The sequence below is a fragment of the Thunnus thynnus genome, chromosome 22 (genome assembly GCF_963924715.1).
Source record: "Thunnus thynnus chromosome 22, fThuThy2.1, whole genome shotgun sequence".
In the NCBI taxonomy this organism is placed as follows: Eukaryota; Metazoa; Chordata; class Actinopteri; order Scombriformes; family Scombridae; genus Thunnus; species Thunnus thynnus.
The window spans coordinates 16,902,576-16,923,472 of NC_089538.1; the positions used below are offsets into that span (position 1 = coordinate 16,902,576).

The 20,897-nt window shown below is 41.7% G+C and overlaps 3 protein-coding genes across 7 annotated transcripts in view; 1 reads left to right on the forward strand and 2 right to left on the reverse strand.

The window, feature by feature from the left end:
- The window catches only part of actn3b (actinin alpha 3b), a 34,938-nt gene extending 33,236 nt beyond the window's left edge, over positions 1-1,702 (forward strand). Inside the window, exon 21 of the mRNA XM_067579580.1 lies at positions 1-1,702. Coding sequence (XP_067435681.1) covers positions 1-159 — 159 coding nt within the window. The 3' untranslated portion in view covers positions 160-1,702.
- On the reverse strand, positions 1,469-13,414 carry prkd4 (protein kinase D4). 3 transcript variants are annotated; one of them, XM_067579581.1, is made up of 19 exons: positions 13,286-13,414; positions 12,682-12,881; positions 10,413-10,551; positions 9,483-9,614; positions 9,195-9,349; positions 8,901-9,096; positions 7,743-7,829; positions 6,831-6,987; positions 6,403-6,526; positions 5,897-5,974; positions 5,204-5,417; positions 4,860-4,885; positions 4,674-4,746; positions 3,949-4,055; positions 3,695-3,856; positions 3,090-3,188; positions 2,739-3,006; positions 2,162-2,247; positions 1,469-2,073 (listed from the first exon to the last, which is right to left on the reverse strand). In XM_067579581.1, exons 2-19 carry the CDS (start codon positions 12,835-12,837, stop codon positions 1,921-1,923), a joined length of 2,412 nt encoding a protein of 803 aa, XP_067435682.1. In that variant the 5' UTR covers positions 12,838-12,881; positions 13,286-13,414; the 3' UTR covers positions 1,469-1,920. The 3 variants fall into 3 exon arrangements, with proteins under 3 accessions (XP_067435682.1, XP_067435684.1, XP_067435683.1); XM_067579583.1 differs by having other exon boundaries at positions 12,682-12,827; positions 13,286-13,400; XM_067579582.1 differs by having other exon boundaries at positions 12,682-12,859; positions 13,286-13,376.
- The window catches only part of klc2 (kinesin light chain 2), a 14,663-nt gene continuing 7,107 nt past the window's right edge, over positions 13,342-20,897 (reverse strand). For 2 of the 3 annotated variants that reach the window (XM_067579586.1, XM_067579585.1), the window contains exons 4-14: positions 20,474-20,690; positions 20,187-20,376; positions 19,918-20,091; positions 19,742-19,841; positions 19,039-19,088; positions 18,707-18,774; positions 18,291-18,399; positions 17,837-17,989; positions 17,416-17,540; positions 16,919-16,976; positions 13,648-16,710 (exon numbers count right to left, since the gene is read on the reverse strand). In XM_067579586.1, the coding sequence (XP_067435687.1) occupies positions 16,627-16,710; positions 16,919-16,976; positions 17,416-17,540; positions 17,837-17,989; positions 18,291-18,399; positions 18,707-18,774; positions 19,039-19,088; positions 19,742-19,841; positions 19,918-20,091; positions 20,187-20,376; positions 20,474-20,690 (1,328 nt within the window). In that variant the 3' untranslated portion in view covers positions 13,648-16,626. Of the gene's footprint in view, positions 13,432-13,647; positions 16,711-16,918; positions 16,977-17,415; positions 17,541-17,836; positions 17,990-18,290; positions 18,400-18,706; positions 18,775-19,038; positions 19,089-19,741; positions 19,842-19,917; positions 20,092-20,186; positions 20,377-20,473; positions 20,691-20,897 lie in introns of those variants that run through there. The other variant, XR_010925347.1, reaches the window with a different exon arrangement.

Here is a 20,897-nt window from a genome sequence, read left to right on the forward strand (position 1 = left end):
AATTACATCACAGTGGATGAGCTGCGCAGGGAGCTGCCGCCCGAGCAGGCCGAGTACTGCATCAGCCGCATGACCAGGTACGTCGGACCCGACTGCCCCACCGGCGCCCTGGACTACATCTCCTTCTCCAGCGCCCTCTACGGAGAGAGCGACTTATAAACACAGCCCCCCCCCTTCTCTTCATCTCCTCCTCGCAATCCCTTTCTCCCCAACCTCCCCCCTCCTACCCCTCACCCCCCCCTTCCTATTTCTCCTATGTGGAGAGAGCGAGTTCAACCCTTCCACTGTCCTTCTACGCTTGGTTCTTATCATTTTTTCCTCTTTCAATTCTTAAACTTTTTCTTCCCCTTCTTCCTGACCCTCCTCCTTCCCTCCTCTCACGCTCCGGGAGAGGAGGAGAGAGCGGAAGATTTTGCTCAGACCTTAGAGGAGGCTGTGTTTGGACCGGCCAGCTCTTCCCTCATTTCTATATAAGAGCGCCTTTAAGAAAAAAAAAAAAAACAGAAACAGGAATGTGCCGGGTATTGCACTGAACTTATGTAAGCAGCATACATAATAACATACCTGCCTTTTTTAGGAGAGGTTAACAGAAGGAAGTAATGAGGGAGAAAGAAAAATTAGGAATGAATTTTGAGCAAAGCCTCCTGCTCTCCCCCGCTCTCTCTCTCTCTCTCTTTCTCTCTCTCTCTCTCTCTCTCTCAGATGTCATATTTTTTTTGTAGAAGGGTGATTAAAGAAGAAAATGTGATAAAAGAAAAGCTGGTTGGTCAGTTGGCTTGGTTGGTTGTGTATTTGTGCAGATGCATGCTATGTTGAAGTTTAGAAAACGCTGTCTTTGTGAGTCTCCCGACTCTTCCTTAATCACGCAAAAAAACATAAAAGGTGACATTTCACTCAGCAGAGAAGTCAGGTGCTACGATGTTATAAAGCCAGTCTAACACTAAAAAATCTCACTCTGTAAAAAATAAATAAATAAATAAATAAATACCACATCACTGTGAAACCTGTTAGCTGACAACGTGGAGATTTAAAAGGCTTGAGAAGCTCAGGATCAAACGGAGGGTGAATGAGAGCACTTTAACTTTGAATATTAAGATGAAGATAAAACCCCCAGCGGACAGACACAAGAGCAAAGCACTGTGGGTAAATACAAAACAGAAGACAAGAGGGTCTTGGCTGGATGGGGACTCAGGAACGAAGACAGAAAGAGAACTGTTACGGCCAGAGAGAACGATCCCACACACCTCTCTCCTCTCCGTCCAGACTCCTTTTTTTATACATCACTGAATAACTGTTTGTATGAATGTCAACACGTGACGGAGGAGGGACGCAGACAGAGAGAGGTGTCGAGCAGTGAGAGACGACAGGGCATCAGGAAAGTTGCGGAGAAAATAAGAAGAATCGATACTGTACGTGGGACCATAGCAGGCCTATGTCAGTGAGGAAAGCAAATAGGGTTTTGGTCCCATTTTTAAAAAAAACAAAACAAAGACAGGTCAGCCATGATTAACAGCGTGAGTCGACTCCTCCCTGTGCATGATGATGATGATGATGATGTTTTAATTTCACCTGTGCTCCATTCTCCTCCTCCTCCCCCTCATCCTCATTTTGTCCATCATCACCGATGCCACAAAAGCTCACTTTCACACAGTTCAACTTTAAAAACCACTACTTGGAATAAAAAAGGAAAATTATATTACTACACGGCGGTTTGTGTTGTCTTTTATTACCTTTTTTTCCTGTACTATACAAGTTATTGATGACGTCACATTCAATATAAAAAATACAAAGATAAATATACATAACTTGGTTCACTGCTGATAATTAATTAGCTAACTAAGGGGTTTTTGAGCGTGGGATGTGGTTTCATCTAATCTGTACAGACTATAAACTGTCCGACCTCTAACCTCCATACTGAGGTCACATGTCAGGCTTGTTGTCGGGGTAGAAGGGGAAGTCCAGGCCTTTCTCCAGGGCGTAGCGCCTCCAGCGTTCCTCGTCGCTTTGGTGCGTCAGATACCTGCAGCCCATCTTGTGCTCGAACTCTCGGAGGTCGCACCACACCTGGAAGTCCTGCAGGAGGAGGAAGGAATGAGTGACTTTGTAAACTTCCTGGTTGAATATAAACATGCACTCAAGAGGGTGATGTACTGTATCTGACCTGCAGCCAGGGGTGTCCCAGCGCTTTGCCAACGCTGTACCTCCGTCTCACCGACACCTGCAGAAGGTTATTGATGAGACTCACCGCTGGAGAGAAAGAGACACAGAGAGATTGGGGTTTAAAAAGTGGTCCGCTGGAGTCCCCTAGTGGCCAACAAGAGAAGACTGATACTGTCAAGAAGCAGGATAAGAACCTTAAAGCTACTTAACATGAAAATTAAAGGACATTTAAAACAAATTAAAGATGTTAATGAGTTAAAAAATGTAAATTTGAAGGATCTTCAGCAGCCGAACATACCAAAAGATTTGAGTAAGAAATCCATCGCAGTGAACATTTAGTTGCCATTATTTGATTTAAAGTTGCATTTCTGTTACATGGTGATAAAGCTGCAAGCAGATAACATTGTGAACTGTCCTTGATGATGCATTCAAGGACACTCTCACATCTGAGTCAGAAAGTCAAACCCAGACCTTATTTCTTGTATTAAATAAGTTTCTATTCAATTAATTGACGATAACGTCTCATATATCAGAGTGTCCTTGAATGCACCAACAGAGAACTAAAAAAAAAAGCTTACCCTCCAGTGAGATGGAGGCCCAGAGATGTTTCGGGTACATGAAGGCAGCGTTTGTGATCTGCTGCCTGATGTCCTCGTCCTCGTTGAAGGGGAAGGTGCCGCTCAGGCTGACGTACATGATGACCCCCACGGACCACATGTCCAGCGAGCGGTTGTAGCCGTTGGAGCTGATGACCTCGGGCGCCAGGTAGGCGGGCGTGCCCACGACCGAGCGACGGAACGACTTCTCGCCGATGATGCGGGCGAAGCCGAAGTCGCACAGTTTCACCTGTCAAACGCAAAAACACAGAGCGGATTTAATGAGCTGTTAAGACGACGTCGCCTGATGCTGTAAATTAATTCATCACAAACCTGAGGGAAAGGGTCCGCAGACGCCAGCAACACATTCTCAGGTTTCAGGTCACAATGAGCGATATGTTTTAAATGCAGATACCGCAGAGCCTCGAGGATCTGCATCAGACACACAAAAACATGGCAAAAACATGAGAAAGACTCATTAAAGTACATATTTTTATAAGCTTTATTTATGCAAGAAGCCACTCAAAAACATTCCTATTTTCATGGATACCAGAGAGATGGTCCCTAAAGACTTGTTATCTACTAGTGTACATTTTAAATTAGTTTTTGACAGGATTTGGTTGAAATTTACAAAAGCTTAAAAATGGAAACCAAAAAAAGAGTTAAAAGTGGTACAAACAGGAAGAAAATTTGACTACAGATTCACAGTTAATGGTCAAAGCAGCTTAATGAGTCATGAAAAGTGTCTCTAGTATTTCTCCAGAAAAAAAATGTTTTTTGGAAATTTGTGTTTCTTCTTCTTCTCTCTTACCTCATTAATCATCTCATGACCCTTCCTATTTATCTCGTGACTCCTCTTGTGGGTCCCGACATGAAATTTCCATCATTTAAATACCGTGTGAACACTGACTGACTGATCAGGATTTGATCTTATATACCTGCGTGACCAGGAAGCGAGTGTTGCGTTCAGGGAGTCGTCCTCTCTCGCTGGACAGAATCATCTCCAGCATGTCTCCGTGGAGCTTCTCCATGACGACGAAGACGTACACGGCGGTCTCAAACATCCCCTCCAACAGGACCACGCCGAGGTGGGACAGACTCTGACCAGCACACGTTCACATATTAGATGTTACAGAATATAATACAATAATAAATACTGTCTATATAATAAAATATATTTAAATATCAGTACCTGCAAGATGGCTACTTCATTCCTCAGCTGTCTCTCTTGTTTGGTGGGGAAGCGCGTCTTGTCAATGACTTTGATGGCAACCAGTCGACCAGACTTCCTGTGAGTACCTGAACAACCACAAATAATCTGCTCAAACCAATCTATTAAAAACACATTAATGATAACAATCACAGTGTTGTAGTGGGAGAAACTGTCCTTTATTATGATGAAACATGAGCACTGTAGTTTATTTTGAGTCAATCCAACAGAAAAACACCATCCTGCTGCTGTAAAAACTCACTAAAGCACCAAATGTGTATTAATCCACAGCTAAAAATAGTCCCAAACAAATACACTGTTTACTCCTGTTTGAGTGATGTACTGCAGTGCCCTGCTGTTGAAGGGCATAGATTAGTTTTATTTTTAAATTATGTATTCATGAACTAGAGAGACGGACTAACACATTGTTTGTTTTGGCCTTTTCATGGGATTTGTTAACAATAATGCCAGCCTCGTTCTTTAAAAATCTATTTTACAACATGCAGCTTCCTGTTCCTGAAGACAGTTAAAGTCAGTTAGTGAGTATTAAACCATATGGTTTCATGTACTTCCTGCCTCTGCTTTCTGGAAATGTCTACATCTGCTGCTGTGTGCTGAAAACCTCCCAAGAAGATTAAAAAAAAAAAAGCTGAACGTCTGACCCCTGATGTTGTAATAATTCATTAAAGTGGTTTAAATCGGCTCACCTCTGTACACCACTCCAAACTGTCCTGAACCCAGAACCTCATCTGTGAAGATCTGATACACTGAGCTGATGTCCTGAAACACACACACACACACACACACACACACACACACACAGAAGTATGAAAATCATCTGCATAAGTTGACTGTGTTGGTTTTAAATCCAGAAGTGTAGAGTTGATTCTTACCACGCTGTCTCTGCGAGAAACTTCATCTGTAATCAGAAAAAAACAGATTCATTCATAATTTTGTGGAAGAAAACAATCATTTAATAAACACTTGTTGTCTTAAATATTTCAGACTGTAAAATATTCTCTGAGTCATCCTTGTTTGGATGCTGTTTGACTCATTAGAAGTTTCAGTATCACCCTGAAGACATTTTTCACTCATTATATTTAAAAAAACATTAAAGTTGTCATGTTCCATCGCCCTCATTAAGTTTACACATAACACTTTGTTATATAAACTCTAAAAAAAGCAACATTTTCTTATTAATTTCTAATAACATGAATATCCAGAGGCGTCGTCTCACCTTTGTTGTCTTTGCTGCATCCTCTGCCGCTCTGAACGGGCATCAGAGCCTGACGGATGGCGCTCTCCCAGGCCGGCCCGTTCTCGCCGGCCACCACGCAGTACACCAGCGAGGCCGTCACCACCTCGAAGGAGTGGGCGCTGTTGCCTGGCAACAAGGGCACGGAGAGCTGGGCGGGGCCTCGGACCTGCAGCACCTCAGACAGAGGCATCTCCTAGAGAAGAAGAAGAGGAGGAAGAGAAGAGGAGGAGGAGGGTTTATTCCTTTTCATAGATGAAAATACAGTGAAAATGACAACTGACATCACATCCACTTCTGTAGTAAATTATTAAAACTTCTACTACTTTACACTCACTTTTTTCCCTTTTATTGATTTTATCATCCATCAACCATAAACTCAAATACAGAAAAATCCACTGACTTCATACTTATTGCATATTTTTGTGAAATTGGCATATTGAGATTGTGTTTTCTCTATGTATGTTCCTTGAAAAAAAGAACAATAGTACGGTGGCTTTTAAAAGAATATATCATGAAAGGCATGTATGAAAAGCCTGTTTGTAGCTGAAGTTATACAAAATCTCAAATCCATACTGTGTTAGCTGATTACAGGTGGTAGAATAATCTGTGTAAAACCAGCGAAACATCAGCACATCAGTCCGCTACTGAAGTGCTCGACAGAGGAGATCGTACCTTGTAAAACTTGGTGCTGCTGTCATTCTGGTACAGAGTGATGCTCTTCCAGTCCAAGATCCAGTAATGACGTTTCCTCTGGGAAAAGAAACATCAGAAATAATTCAGAGGTTCTCACTGTACTGTAAGTGTGTGTGCAATGCATATTTTCAATGAGCACGTATTTTATATATCTACATGAGTCCATACGGTCAGAAACAGCAAAAGTGGAGTTAATAAAGATTTTTAAAGATGTGTGTTTTACTTTAGCTTATTTCATGAGTTAGTTGAGAGCTAATTTTCATTTCTCACTGTTAAAACTACAAAAACTAAAGAACATAATACTGTACATGAAGATACACTTTTTTGGCTTTAAAGCTACTAAAAACTAACTCTTCATGCTTTTTGGTTTTAAAATAATCCACTGAGCTCTGGTTTAAACAGGAAACGTTGACTGCCTAAATATAAGGTAAAAAAACAAGAGCAATCAGCGTGTGTGTGTGTGTGTGTGTGTGTGTGTGTCTCACCAGTGTGTCAGTGTTGGTGTGATGCAGCAGCCACCCCTCTCTCAGGACTCCACCGGCTCTCCTCTTAGTGTGATGCACCGACTGGACGAGCCTCATCAGAGGGATGTTGCTGCTGAAACACGGACTGATGGAAGAGAAAAGAGAAAAAAAAAAAAAGAGATGAAAACAGAATTAAAGTCACTTTTCTTTGCTGTGACGTAGCGGCTGAACTTCCTGTTAACGCCTCTAGGTGGCAGCATGCGCCCGAAGCTCACTGAGTTGTGGGTGACACCCGCTTACAGTAAATACAGTGACAATGATGAATGACAGGAAGGATGAGTGTGTGTATTAGTGACATGACATCACAAGATCATCTGTGCCAGGAAGCTTCAGTCACCTGTTACATGGGGTGACACCACCAGAATAAATTATATAAAAAATCCTCTCACCTCATTGGCTCTCGTGGTTGCTCGACTTCCATGGCCTCAGCCATCGATTCGCCGTCGGTGGACATCTCATCATCATCGACTTTTAGTGTTGTCATGTTGCTGAGCTCTGACTCATCCTCCTCTGCGTCTAGCTGGCAGCTGTGACCCGCCGCTGTGTCTGGGAATGTGAGATCATATACACACTTATTAGGGACTGTGACTAATGATTTCCCAAACATACTTTTTTAAATTCTTATGTCAAGTCTACTAATAGTCAAAAACATTAAGATGTTCGATTTACTTTTAATATAAAACAGAAAAAAGCAGCAAATCCTCGTGTTTGAGAAGCTGGAACGAGCAAATGTTTTGCATTTTTGCTTGATAGACGACTTAAACACTGAAAATTGATTAAATTTCTGTCAATTAATTAATCAGCTAATTGTTTAAGCACAAAAAATGTTAAAAAATTGTTGCCTTAATCGCTCACGTGACACCAAAGATGCCTTCAATGAACAGCGAGAAATAAAAATATCAGATTTCATAGCTGACATTGATTGTTTTTCCTGATGTTATTATATAAAATGTTTATTACTGAACCCAGCAGATATTAAAAAACATTTATAATATAATATATAAGCTATAAATAATGATTCTGGGACAAAACAAGTTTTTCTGGTAAAATCATCTTAAACCTCTTCAGACATTTCCTGAAGCATCGTGTCATTAATCATCATCGCTGCATCATTTAGATCAGACCAAGACCCGAATCTATCAAAATGTTCTCGAGAAGGAGGGTGAATCAGTTTTGACTCATCGCTGCGGTGACGACATCAAGGCATGGGCCTTTTCAAAGAGCCGTCGTCTACCGTGCAGCAGGAGTCACAGGACCGGAATAACAAAATGGAACCTGAACCTCCGGGGACCAACGCTCACCTTCCCCGTTGACGCCCGCTCTCCGCTCTCCTGGACAGTCTCTGGAGACCAGCGGCTCGCAGCGCCGATGGCAGTTAAACCTGCAGTCTGACAGAGAGGAGAGGAGACGAAAAGGTGACAAAACATGATAATCTGCCGTAATTTCACTGATTTTAAAGTTCAGTTTTGTTGATTCAAATCCGTCTTTTTCAGATTTCTGACGCACGTTCAGGCTTTGAGGAAAATGATCAACAAACGCTTCATACATGGTTTATTAAAGCTCATGTGCTGCTGGGGCTGAATATCTAAAAACGACCACAAAAACATGTTTAAATTTATTACATTTCAAATAAATGCAAATGCTCATCCTTTAAATGTCTTAATGTTTGAGTCAAAGTTCGTCCTCAGAAGTTTGACAAAAAAACCCCCAAAAAACCCCAAGAAATTTTAACTCTTCAGCACGTTTCATCTCCATGACAACTGAGCAAACTATCTGCTGAGGAAAACCATGAGATGTGATGGAAAGATCCAGAAAAAGTGATGAAGTGGATCTTCTTTTTTTTTGGTCAAATTAATAATATTATTTCCTCATGCAGCTGATTTTTTCAATGAATCCTGTTGTAAAGCATTAAAGTTTAATATTTTATTCTAAACGGTGAAGCGTGATTGATCATTTAAAGCTGCACTGATCAGTATCTTTTATATTAACTGTGAATGAAAAGACTGTTTGCATGTGAAAGGAGTCGCTTGTAGTGATACATTTATAGAAGATGTATCAGCCGCCTCTGCGGGTCCTTTAAACTCTCTGATGGGTTTTAGTGTCTTTCAGCTCATAGTTTTGGTTTTACTAATTAACTTTCACTGCTCTCACCGTTTCTCACCGCATGTTATCTGTCCTGCAACAAACAGCTGTAGTGTTTACAGATTTTTGCACAGACCCCGAGCGGCAAAACAATCTGTTAATGCAGGTTTGAAAATCTGATGAAATATTGTCTAATATTTGTTTTTTAAAACATAAAAACAGAACATAATCAGTATCTGTGCTGTAGCTTCTTGTTACTTCTCATCTGTTGGACATTTTTAGCAAAAATGCATAAACAAACTCTCATAAATTTCTGTTTTAATCGGTGGAACTCAAAGTGACGTAGGCGTTGACCAGATTTCCTCCGACCCTCTCACCTGAGCACTGCAGCCCCTGCCTGAAGAGACCTTTGAGCAGCCGGTGGCAGTACTGACAGACGGTGGGTTTGGTGTAGCTGTGGATGTGAAAGGTGTGCGGGACCTGAGCCCTGCTCCAGTCACCGTTTCCGACTCCCAGCCAGACCGGAGGTTCTGCCCAGGACGGAGGCCTGGACGAGGGCTTGGTCATGCTGATCTGGAGGGGCGAGGACGGAGGTTCAGGTAGTGAGTAAGTGATTCAGAGCTGAGCCCTTTTTATTCAACACTGTCACCCTTTTTTTTTCATTTGCTCACCTCTTCCAGACTGCCTCCCGCCTGATTGGACAGGGAGTGTGTGCGGGGTCGTCGTGGAGGGAACAAGGAGAGGCTGGTGCTGACCTGTCGCCGCGCTCGACTGCAGTCGTTGGGCAACAGGAAAGCACAACGTTTATGGAAGTCTAATCCACAACCTGAAGAGAGCGAGAGGTGGAGAAACAGTTCAGTTTTTCCTGAATGTGTTTATCTTCAACACTAAAAAAACCTTGATAGCACTCAGGTGTCAACGTATGAGATGTGTCACCCATACACAACGTTGAGCCTTACCGTCACATTTTAATCCCTGGCGAACGAGACCCCACAGCATCTCTCCACAGTGGTGACAGAAAGTGGGACTCCGGTACGAGTGCACCACCAGAGAGTGCGGACGGATCCTCATCTCAGTCACCGTGGCCGATCCTGAATCAGATTATAATGACGAGAGACACGTTACATGACAGCCTGACGACACAGCTGAGAGAAATCTTATTGTTGTAGCTGGAATCACCACTGCATTATACACACAGATTTGGTAGATTTACCAATAAAACATCAGCGTTTACACGTTCGGTTAACCAAATCTCATCTGTCTTGCGTGTTTTACTTGCTAATCCTGAAGCCAACCACTCCGACTCTCACATGTGCGGCTGCCATCATCAATTCAAATTACCTGCGAGTCGAGCTCAAGCTCTTTAATTTAAAACAAAGCGTTGTGTGTGTGTGTGTGTGTGTGTTGCCGTGGATTTTGTTTGCGGCAGATTTGCGTTTCACGGACGAGCGCGCAGCCGGAAGCTTAAGTAAGGAGGTTTCACCTGCCGCGTAAGCTTCACGGTGAGATTTAGTGGCTTTGTGAAGCTTGCAAAAGCATGAAGACATACTGACTCTGTAACCCGCAGATAACTCGACAGTAACGAGGTGCGCTGAAAGATCAAGGGCGCAAAGCACAGAAATACCGAGAAAGGATATTTATGTATTCAGGAGGTGTTGTAGCGGAAAAACCTTTGATTTGTAAGAAGCGTAGCACAACAAGATATAATTTGAGCTGTTATTGAGTCCAGATCTGGTAACTGTGCGACTATCTTATCTTACAAAACATCTGTGGGTTGGAAATAAGCAGCGTTTTATGAATCAAGACCACAGAAAATAAACCTGACAGTTCGTTTTTTCCCCCTCATTCTCCCACTCTGGTGATCAAAGTGTAACCTGTCGGCCTCTGACCTGCGATGATGACCTCAATGAGGTCCCCGTTCTGCAGCTCGTCACTGTCTGTCAGGCGGTGCAGCAGCTGCTCTAATGTGGGCTGATGTCTGAAGAGCAGGAACTTCTCTCCGACGCCCACCAAGCTGCACTCTGGAGCCTAAAAAAAACACACACAAACACACACACACACACACACACACACACACACACACACAGACAGTCTCAGGTTGACTCAAGTTCAATTTAAAACATTTTGACGTGCGGCATTAATGTTGTTTTTGCTGGTGTGAAGCCGACACGCATTATCTGAATATTTTAAGTAGTTCTACAGAAAAAAATTAAAACATTACTGACTCATGTTTTTCATCACTTTTTCCAAACGTCACACTTTTCCATCCAAACAAACAAACAAACGGTGACGATAAATGCTGGTATTATGAGTATGATGCTTCGTTATTTGCATAAAAATGGAAACAAGAGTCGAGTTCGAAGCATCAAAACATGAAAAGTAGAGAAACAGTCGGTGCGAAATCTGGAGAAAAGTTCACCGTTTACACGGACGGAAATGTTCAATCGAGAGTCTTCGGAGACAAAAATAAAAGATCAACTCAATTCTGTAACAACAGACCGTCGTCACAAAACATGATCCAGATACACAAGATATCAAAGATGATGCAATATGAAAAATGGTGAAGTAATCTATCATCATTAGCTTTTTCTGTATTCACGTTGCAAGGTGGTAAAATTAAAAAAAAAAAAAAACCCAACACTTAAAAATAACGCAGCGAGGCTAAGAAAAGATTCTGAAGATAAGATACCAGAGACGTGATGCAGATAAGTTGGGGTTGAACTATTTAACAGTGCTGACAATACATAACGTGTGTTGTTCTTCATGTGTAAAGTTACGAGTGATTTTTATTATCACTAAATTCTAAAGAGACTTAAAGTCATACAGAGAATGAATTCTTATAATTTAACTACTTTCCAGGACATAAAATATCATGATGAATATAAATCAGTCCAGCAAACTACTGCGTCTAAACCTCCACTAAGTTACATTAATATATTTTTGAGATCATTTCAAAACATTTCAAACAGTAGCATTTGTGTCCAACACTTAAAAGATCGTAAAATGCATTTTAAAGGAAAAGCAGCGTAAAAAACACTCAAATTCAGCTGATTTTCATGTTTAAATATGAGCGGAAGGATTCTGGGACCCTTAATGATAGAAGAGACTATTACACACATACTGTATGAGCTTTATGTCATTTTATACATAATATTATACAATGTGGATAAAATGCAACTAGTTTGTTTTCAGTTTGCAAACTAATTTGCTGTTCTGCAACCTGAAAAAGTTAAAAAAAAAAAAACAGTTTGATATCAGAGTTGGAGGTGCAGGGTTTCACCCAGCAGTGACACATATATATATATACAGTATGTGACATATTTGCAGGGGGGGACGCTGGTGCTGTCAGGGTTGTGTACAGTGAATGCACAAAATGCTAGCATAGCGCACGCACACACACACACACACACACACGCAGAGGAGACCGTGCTGACCTGCTGCCTGGAAACTCAAGTAAAGATCAAAGTTGAAAGGAAGGCCGGTGAAAGCGAGGCAGACTCTGTGCGTGTGTGTTTGTTTGTGTGTGTGTGTGTGTGTGACAGGGCGGGGGGCAGGGAGGGGAGGAGGGGGGGGGTTGTGGTTGGAAAGTTTGCTGCGCTCTTCTCGACCACACAGTCCCTGTACTCAAGGCAGTATGAAGACCAGACCAGCTGACACTGAGACAGAACAACACCTGCAATTCACAAAGATCTTTATTTAACCTCAGCTGCAGTTTTAAAGCTACTTTTATTTTATGTTACGGCTGCAGATTTTTAAAGTCAAATCTAAACCAGAGCTGGTTTAATAGTATAAAAACTGGTTCAATCAGATATGTTGCTAATCTACAGCTAAAACCACAACAAGAGCCTTCACACTCTGCATCAGTCAACAATGCAGAAACACTTTGGGCTTCTCAAAAGCCTGAAGTGTAACCTACATAACCCTTCTTAACGCATAAGGTGACCTTTCAAACGTCCACTTCCTGACAGTTTGGAGGCCTGAGAGCTCGAAATATCACAGGAGTATTTTCCAAGTGGGACTGTAGAAATACTAGAGCAGATATTCTTCACTGTTTGCTAGAAAAAACCTCTTTTTTCAGCATTTTGAAGCCCTGAAAATCTCACCTAAACACAAAAAAATAACAAAATCTCCCACCTGTGTGAGGTTTTTTTTCATTACCTTGCGCTCTATGATCTCTGAAGCCAGCCTCTTGGCATGGCGATAGCTGAGGTTGCCAGCAGGGACTTGGACCACCTCCCTGAACAGGCCGAGCTGAAACTGGACCAGCACCGGCGCCTTGAGACTGGTAGGACTGGAAGGAGTCACTGCGGACATGGAGAAAGATTCTGTGGGAAGACTAGGGGAGGGACGAGTTTTTTCTAGAAAGATACAAAACAGCGGACGAGCTTCAGTTTGGGGAACAAGGTGACGTCTTGTTCCAAAAAACGGTTTCTGATGTCAGAATCATATCAAAGCACATGATAGACTTCTGTAAAACTTCTCAGATCTTTGACGCCTCTTTAATACCTTTCAGGAGGATCAGTTCCTCAAAAATGAAGATTATCTGCTATGATTCAAATTCAACACATTTATCTACCAACTACTGTAACATTTCTGTATAAAGTTTGGTGTAAAACCCTCATTAATATCTTCATGTAAGACAAATTTAAATACAGTACAGAAAGCTTACGCTGAGTCACATCTGAGCAGGTTTCCTGAATTTTTTACAACCAAAACAAAGCTGACATGAACATCTGATGTTACTAAATGTTAGTAATCTTACTTTCTAACGCCGGTTCATTCAAACTCCGATCTTTAACCTCAGTTGTAGGATCGTTGCGCCGATGCGACAGCTGATCAGTCAGTCATCGCGCTGTCGAGTCTTCACATAAACTCCGTTGGTCCTGGTTTCCTTTATGTGGGGCTCGTCTGTCGACAAGACAGGAAGTCACATAGAGAGGCTCGCCTCTGTGAAAGCTGTAATAAGGCAGCTTACGGTTAACACCCTCAGCCCCCACTGTGAAAATTTCACACACACACACACACACACACACGCCATGAAATGGTCAAAAACCATCTCAGAAGACGCTCGTAATGTATTTCCCGGAAAGCGATTATATTAATGAAAATGTACGAGACACACAATCAAGTTTGAAAAGTGGAATTTGTATTTATTGAACCTTTTGATAAAATACACATTAGGTTGGCCCCTTCACAATAAGATCCAGCAGAGTCCCCCGTACATATACACAAGACCCTCTTGCCCACAACATTAGATGCTTTGAGCTCCATAAATATTTGCACATCAAAAAAAAAGACAAATATCTCATTAATCTTTGAAGCTTTGGATCAAAATTCTCCTTCGGGATAAATACTTAAAACCACAGTTTTTTATTTTTCTCTCAACTATTTGAAGCAAAATACTGTAGCGCGTTAATGGTCTGATATTTATAGAGCTCAAGATTATTCACACAAAGTCTGAGATGCATGAGATATCTTCCACAAGTAGGAACTTCTCACCCAGGATTGAATAAGTGACTGATTACTACAGTAAAGTATTGATTAGTATTGGTAATATTGTGTGTAGAGGAACCCACAGTCAGGAAAAAGGAGTTCTGGTTTTCTAGAGCTGTTGTTTTTTTTTTTCCACTAACTTTATACACAACTACATGGTGTTGATACTGTGTGTGTGTGTGCCAGTGAAGGAATTTCCCGTCATTCCTGTGCGTTTTTTGTGTTTGTGTGAACAAGTGAGATACAGTGAACATACATATAAAGATCGTACACGGGTTATTCTGTACATTATTTGCTGCGAACGACATTTAAAGCACTTTTCCTCCCGAAGCGCTTTCATTCTTTCTTCTTAAAAACACCGACCGCTTCCTGCTTTGATGCACTTACTCCGCTCCATCTCTCCTTCATCTGTCTCTTCCTTCATGACCTCGCACATTCAGAAGCTGATAATAATAAGCACTTTTTAGATCATCTGTGTGACTTTAAAAAGGTAATTTCAAGAAGGGCGACTTCAGTTTATTTAGACTCATAGTGACGGTGTTCATGTACCATCTTTGACAAGAACCTGCATCTTCCTTATTTTGAAATCACACTCAATTTGTCCAGAATTCACCTTTTTTTTAAATTTAGAGGGAAATGTGAAGAAAAAGTTACACAGACAGAAAAAAAAGGCATTTTCTTGACAATCTGATCACAGTTGAGGATGTGATGTGACAACGTGTACATTCTGTGGACAGTTCTCTTAGGATCGGTCTCGTTTTGGTGGAGTTTCGCTTCTAGCTTGCAAACTTATACACAAACACACAAAGAGAAAAAAAAAAATCACAACACAAAAAATCCAGTGTAAATGCCACCAGACCTCCCGACAATCAACATGAATTTTAAAACATTCAAAATAATCCCGTTTTCAGATTAAAAGCACAATCAAAAAACAAGGAAACGCTCCACGATTCACTGAAGACAGACGCTCATCAGTCAGATTTCTGTGAGTGATTACGACTGATGAAATCCGTCCATGTCAGCATTAAAAAAAAAGAAAAAAAAAAAGGATTGTTTTGTAAACAACGATACATATTCAGCAAATGAGGGAAAAGTAAACAAATTCACAAGAAGAATCCCGTAAATGAACGTAAACAAATAACAAAATCAGAATTTAGATCGTTCACCACATTTTTTTTAAATGAGGGTTGATTATACTTTCAATATCCTGATGTAATGATTGTAAATAGAAATTGATTTTTAAATATCTCTTTCACAGCGTGTTCTTTCAGCATCAGTCAGACTAATGGATGTTTATTAAAATCCTGAAGAAATAAGACTTTTTTTTGTTTTTAGCAGCAGAAGTAGGATGATTATAGTGTTTGATTTAACCTCCTGTAGTACCGTGTAGGTTCTATCTATTAGTGATTAAGATTATTTACTTTCAAATGAACTTTCTGGCCTTTTTCTCATTCTAGTTTCGCACCAAAACTGACTGAATAACGTAAGAAAGTTCATTCAAAAAACAAAAAAATAAAATCCCAGCCTGACCGATGATAATCCAGTGAAAGCTTCAGTCTTATTTTGCTCAGTAGATACCAAGAAAGGTGCCAGATATACAGTACCGTCACACTCAAAGTGCATTTTTTTACAGTTTAGACTGAAGCCTTGATGGTCTGGTAGCTTAATCTGAATGTCAGCAGTGATTGAGGTACTAAATTTACCAGCATGATCATCTGATGTTTCTTTCCTTCTCTTCACAAACTCCTTAGTTTTCCAGTCTCCTCCCCTTCGGATAAGAAATATTTTTCCCCTCTCTTTAACCAACATTGTGTAAACACAAAAAAAAAAAAAAAAAAAAAAGAAAAAAAGTGCACTATATACAAAGAATGACATATCGAATAATTTAAAACCGTATATACATAAAAAACAAGGCAAAAAGTGAGGTTTAAATGGTTAGTGCTATCGTTTTTTTTCTGAAAATCCCCAAAAGATGTTTGATCTTTTTAATTTGTCTGCTTTCTATGTTAAAATCTAAACGGATCCCCCCCCTCCCTCTCCTCCCACCTCCCCTCTCCTCCCCCCGTCTCTGATATGCGTACGATGGGTGGTCAGCATCGGCAAATACTTCATGCTACTGGTGAAAATATACAGAGTGCAACATTTAATCTGCTCTCTGAACTTAAACCGGAGTATATTTAGTTTGTCTGCGCGCGAGTGGAGCTCGAGGGGACTCGTCACGACGTGGATACGATGCTTTGCTACGGTGCCTATGAGCCGAAAAAAGCGTTTTGGGTGCAGACATTCAACTTTCTAATAAGCAACATGCTGATAAATGTGTATCTAAATATTCTCTTTTCTGTTCGATGGCAGCGGTTTGTACAGCGAAGCAGCAGCGAGACTGTGTGTGTCTTACAGGATGACGTTTAAGTGTGGTAATGCTTTTTTTTTTTTTTTTTTTTTTCCCTTCCTCCTCCTCCTCAGTGTTCTTTAAAAAATATGCTGCAGGTGCAAGTGTTTGATCTCGCTTTGAGCTTTAAGTGTGTAGTTTGATCAAACCGAGCTGCGAACAGCCTCTCCTCGCCGGGCCATCCTTCTGTACTCCGCACCAGTCCCGCCTCCTGTTTCTGTCTAGCCAATCAGGGAGCTGCGTCTCGATAGGTCCACGTTGCTGGCGCTTAGTCCCCTGCAGTCTGACAATCCGTTGTTGGCGTCCTTAAAAAAGAGAAAAATTATATAAACCCTGAGAAGAAGAGAAGAAACTGATATTTTTCTGACTTTTATGAAAACACATTCTTATTCAGTAATTTAAGAGTTTTCAAAAAAACTATACTGAGATATTATTTAACTAAACTGCATCCATATCACATACTTCTACAGTATATGAGTCATGTGCTGTGCTGCGGCGTGGTGTGATCTGTACCTGTGTGGTCTCCTCAGCGCTCTTATTGAGGAAGTTGAGGGAGCTCGCTCTCTTCATTCTGAACAGCAGAAAAAAAAACACACAATCATGCAATGAGTAAGCGCATCACATCAAGTACATCACACACGACTACTGCTGGAACAATTTGTTAAATTAGTAAAAACAGGAAATGAATCTTACTTATAAATTGTTATTTATCAAGCAAAAAATGCAGAAGATTCGCTGGTTTCAGCTTCTCATATGTGAGAATTTGCTGCTTTTCTTTTCTTTTCTTTTTTAAAAACACTGTAAATTTTACATCTTTGCATCTTGGACTGTCAGTCAAACAAAAAGGAACTTGTGATTTTATAGACTAAATGATAAAATCAATGAATGAAACAGAAAATCAAAATATAATCAGTTGTATTTGACTGTAAGAATATATATATATGCATGCAAGCTCTCTCTCTCTCACACACACACACACACACGCACACACACACAGAGAGTTATCTCACCCTGGGTTGCGTGGCTCTTGCGGTCCACTACCCTGCAGCTTCTTCACCAGCATCTCGCTGCTCCTTCTCAGGGCGTCGCGGAGTTTCCCAAAAGAGCTGCTGCGATGCAGAGACCCGTTACCATCCTGAGGAGAAACGGAGCGTAAAAAACAGAACGGTTGTTTAATGGAGACATTAAATATTAAAAAGAGAGATTTCCTGTTCGGGCTCGTCAGACTACAGAGACTTTGTTCACATGCTTTTGGTTGAACTGCAGCTACGGGGGGCATTTGCTATATTTATATCAAATAACTACACTGTTTATATATTTATATAACCTTGTGTGCAAGGTTGTGTTGTCCTCATATCGTGCTCTACGTGATTCAAGTGAACTTATTAACACGTCCTTTACATTGAAATTAACCGACAACCGTGAACTGACCCCGTTCCACTCAGCGGAGTCGTCGCCCTCGCCCTCTCCCCGCTGCCCCCCCGATCCGTTCATTCCTTCCCTGCAGTGTCGTCTGTCGCTCCCTCCGGCGCTGCCGTCCTTCAGCAGCTCCACCACCTTACTCTGGTTTATGGCATCGATACCCTGTGAAAGACGACAGAGAGAGACAGAAAGGACACACAAAAAGAGAAAGAAAAACAAAGATTGGAGAGGAGTGATTTAAAGGACCGAGGGGGGGACAAAAAAAACCGTTACAGCCTTTTCACAATAGCTCACGCAGCATCTTAAAAGTTTTCTTTTTAGCTTTGTGACTAATCGGTTTGGTGTAATTTACAGGCTGATAAATCACAGCTGAACTAATCAGGTTGCTTTACTGACTGAGCCGTTGAAAAGAACAGCAGTAATTCAACCGGTCCGTCCGCTGGTCGGAGTGTTTGTGTAGCACCTGTTTGCGTGACTTGCTGGCGCACTCCTCCAGCGTCTCTGCTGCCTCCAGTTTGCCCTGGCGACGGTACAAAGCTCCCAGGCTTTTGAGGGTTGTGTTCACTGTGGGACTGCAAAAACAAATGTTTTTTTTTATTGCTTGATGAATGTGTGTCACAGGATGTTTTCAGTAACAAGACAAGGTTTCTACAAAGTATCTAAGATAAGAGTTTTTACTGTCACATGGTCTAAATGGAGAACTTTTTTTAATTCCTGGGACAAAAAGAAGGAAATGGTGATTTTAATGTTGTAAGAGAGCAATAATTCTCCTCTAATAGTCCTCCCACTGGCAGATGTAGGTTATATTTTGGCATATAAATGGTCAAACTTACCACTGAAACCCTACATGTTTACTGTGAATTCAAACGTCCGACTCACCTGTCCACCTTGCAGGCCTTATACCAGCTCCCATACTCTACATACGGGCCAGAGTCCTTGCGTTTATCCTGAGAGAGACAGCGACGGAGAGAGAGAGAGAGAGAGATACAGAGGAACAGAAGAAACAGAGAGAGAGATTGATGAGAAGAGGCAGAGAGCATGAGCCAAGGATGAAACATTACCCAATTACATAACCTATTAAAAATGTCCCTGTTGTCATTTGTATAGTCTGCTGTTCTCCGTCACTTTATTTCGCTGTCCGATCCATTTCCATAATAAGCCGTCTGTCTGCTGGCGGCATCAAAAGGAAAAGGTCAACCTTGATGACTGACCTTGCTCTCCTCTCGCTCCTCTGCGTGCATCCAGATTGGTTTGTTGTCGTCTGCAAAATGAAAAAAAACGAAAGGAAAATCATTTTTAAATCTATTTAGACATTAAATATCTACTGTATATAAAGTGTGGATGAAAACACCGTAAAGCAGCAGGATGCCAACGAATTAGAAGAAAAAATAGATGAATGAAGTGGCCAGAATAATGACGAGCTTCTGGTTTGACCAAGATTTCAAAGTGAAGCTTCTCCGTACATGTAAACACGTGTGTGCTGCCTCTACTAAACAAACTCGTGCCAAATTCCTGCCAAGGTTCCTCTCTCGTGTCGGGCATGTGAGCTGTGTAAGGGTTTTGGTAGGCTTAGCAGCGACAGGAGAGGAAACATTAACATTAAGCCGCCTCGCACGCTTTCTGTAAAACAGAATAATCCTCCGACCTGCTGAGAGGACGCAGCGCGACGGCGGGGATCAGGGTGTGACCCAATCAAAAAGCTGAATCCCGAAAACACAGCAAATCATTTCATTTGTCAGACTGTAATTCTTTTTTTTTTTTGCTGTGTATTTAACAAGTATGAATGTTTGTATCTTAAATTATTCTTGACGGTAAATGGAATGAAAATTTTAATCCTTTTTTTTATTTTTCTTCCTGACCTGAATACACAAGCCTGTAATAAAGCTCCTCTGTTCCACCATCGTCTCTACTTACTGTTGACAGATCCGAACTCCTTCTCGTGTGCCCTGGTCAGGATCTCTTTGTACAGAGCCTCGGCATCTTTGAACTTCCCCTGCTTCAGGTAGCATGTGGCCTGAGGAGAAGCAACAGTGGGTTAAACTGCTCTATTCGTATAAACGAAAATGTGCCGATTAAACTGTTGTTCCTACCAGATTATTTTTGGTCTTGGCGACGTTGGGGTCGTCGGCTCCCAGTTTGGTTTCGTAGATCACCAGGGCTCGTCTGTAGTAGTACTCCACCTCGTCGTACTTGCCCTGGTTCTGACACAGCAGGGCCAGGTTGTTGAGCTGCTTGGCTACATCTGGGTGAAACATCCCCAACACCTGGAGACGACAGAGAGACGACGAACCTCATAAACCACACAAAAAAAAACTATCAACATGTTCTACATTTTACATTCATAGCAGTGTGTTTATACCTTCTCTCTGATTTCCAGAGCTCTCTTACAGAGAGGTTCGGCCTCCTTGAACTTGCCCCTCTTGCCGTATAGAACAGCCAGGTTGTTGAGGGTTGCAGCCACAGCTGGGTGGTCCTTCCCCAGCGTCTTCTCTCTGATGGCCAGGGCGTCATTCAGAAGGTGAGCCGCTTCTTTGTACTTGTTCTGGTCCCTGACGGATAAAAACACAACAGCGCTTGGTTAGAGAACGCTATCGTTTCCTTTAATTAGAAGCTAGTGGTGAAACGACATCCTCTCCTTTCCCCCACCTGTACACCAAGGCCAGGATGTTGAGCATGGTGGCTACGTCGGGATGGTCGTGTCCTGACGTCTTCTCCAGGTCCTCCAGGGCTTGTTTGCACAGGGGTACTGCTACCTCGTACCTTCCCTGGGAGGCGTATTGGATCACCAGGTTGTGGAGCGTCCTGAGGCGGGCCGGGATCTCGTAGCCTCCCTGCTGGGCCGCCACCTCTCCGCTGCGCTGGGCTGTGAGAAAAGGCACGAATGAGTTCACTATGTTCTATAACGCGCAGCCATATTCACCAGGATTTAATAAATCATATGAGGTTATGCTGATATACCGAGACGTTTGTTTTCATGAAACACATGAAGCAGACATTAAAGCACCCGGGAGTCGAGCAGCTTTGAGATCAGCTACTTCTCATTAATATTCAAATTTCAGAAAAAATTCAG

What these genes read in the sequence shown, in the direction of transcription:
- prkd4 (XM_067579581.1), bottom strand. Translation starts at nt 12,837, where the DNA reads ATGTCCGCAGTGACTCCTTCCAGTCCTACCAGTCTCAAGGCGCCGGTG. An exon ending in CTCGCTTCCTGGTCACGCAG is followed by an intron (nt 3,189 to 3,694) that starts GTATATAAGATC and finishes TGTCTGATGCAG; the next exon opens with ATCCTCGAGGCTCTGCGGTA. An exon ending in TGGGACACCCCTGGCTGCAG is followed by an intron (nt 2,074 to 2,161) that starts GTCAGATACAGT and finishes CTCCTCCTGCAG; the next exon opens with GACTTCCAGGTGTGGTGCGA.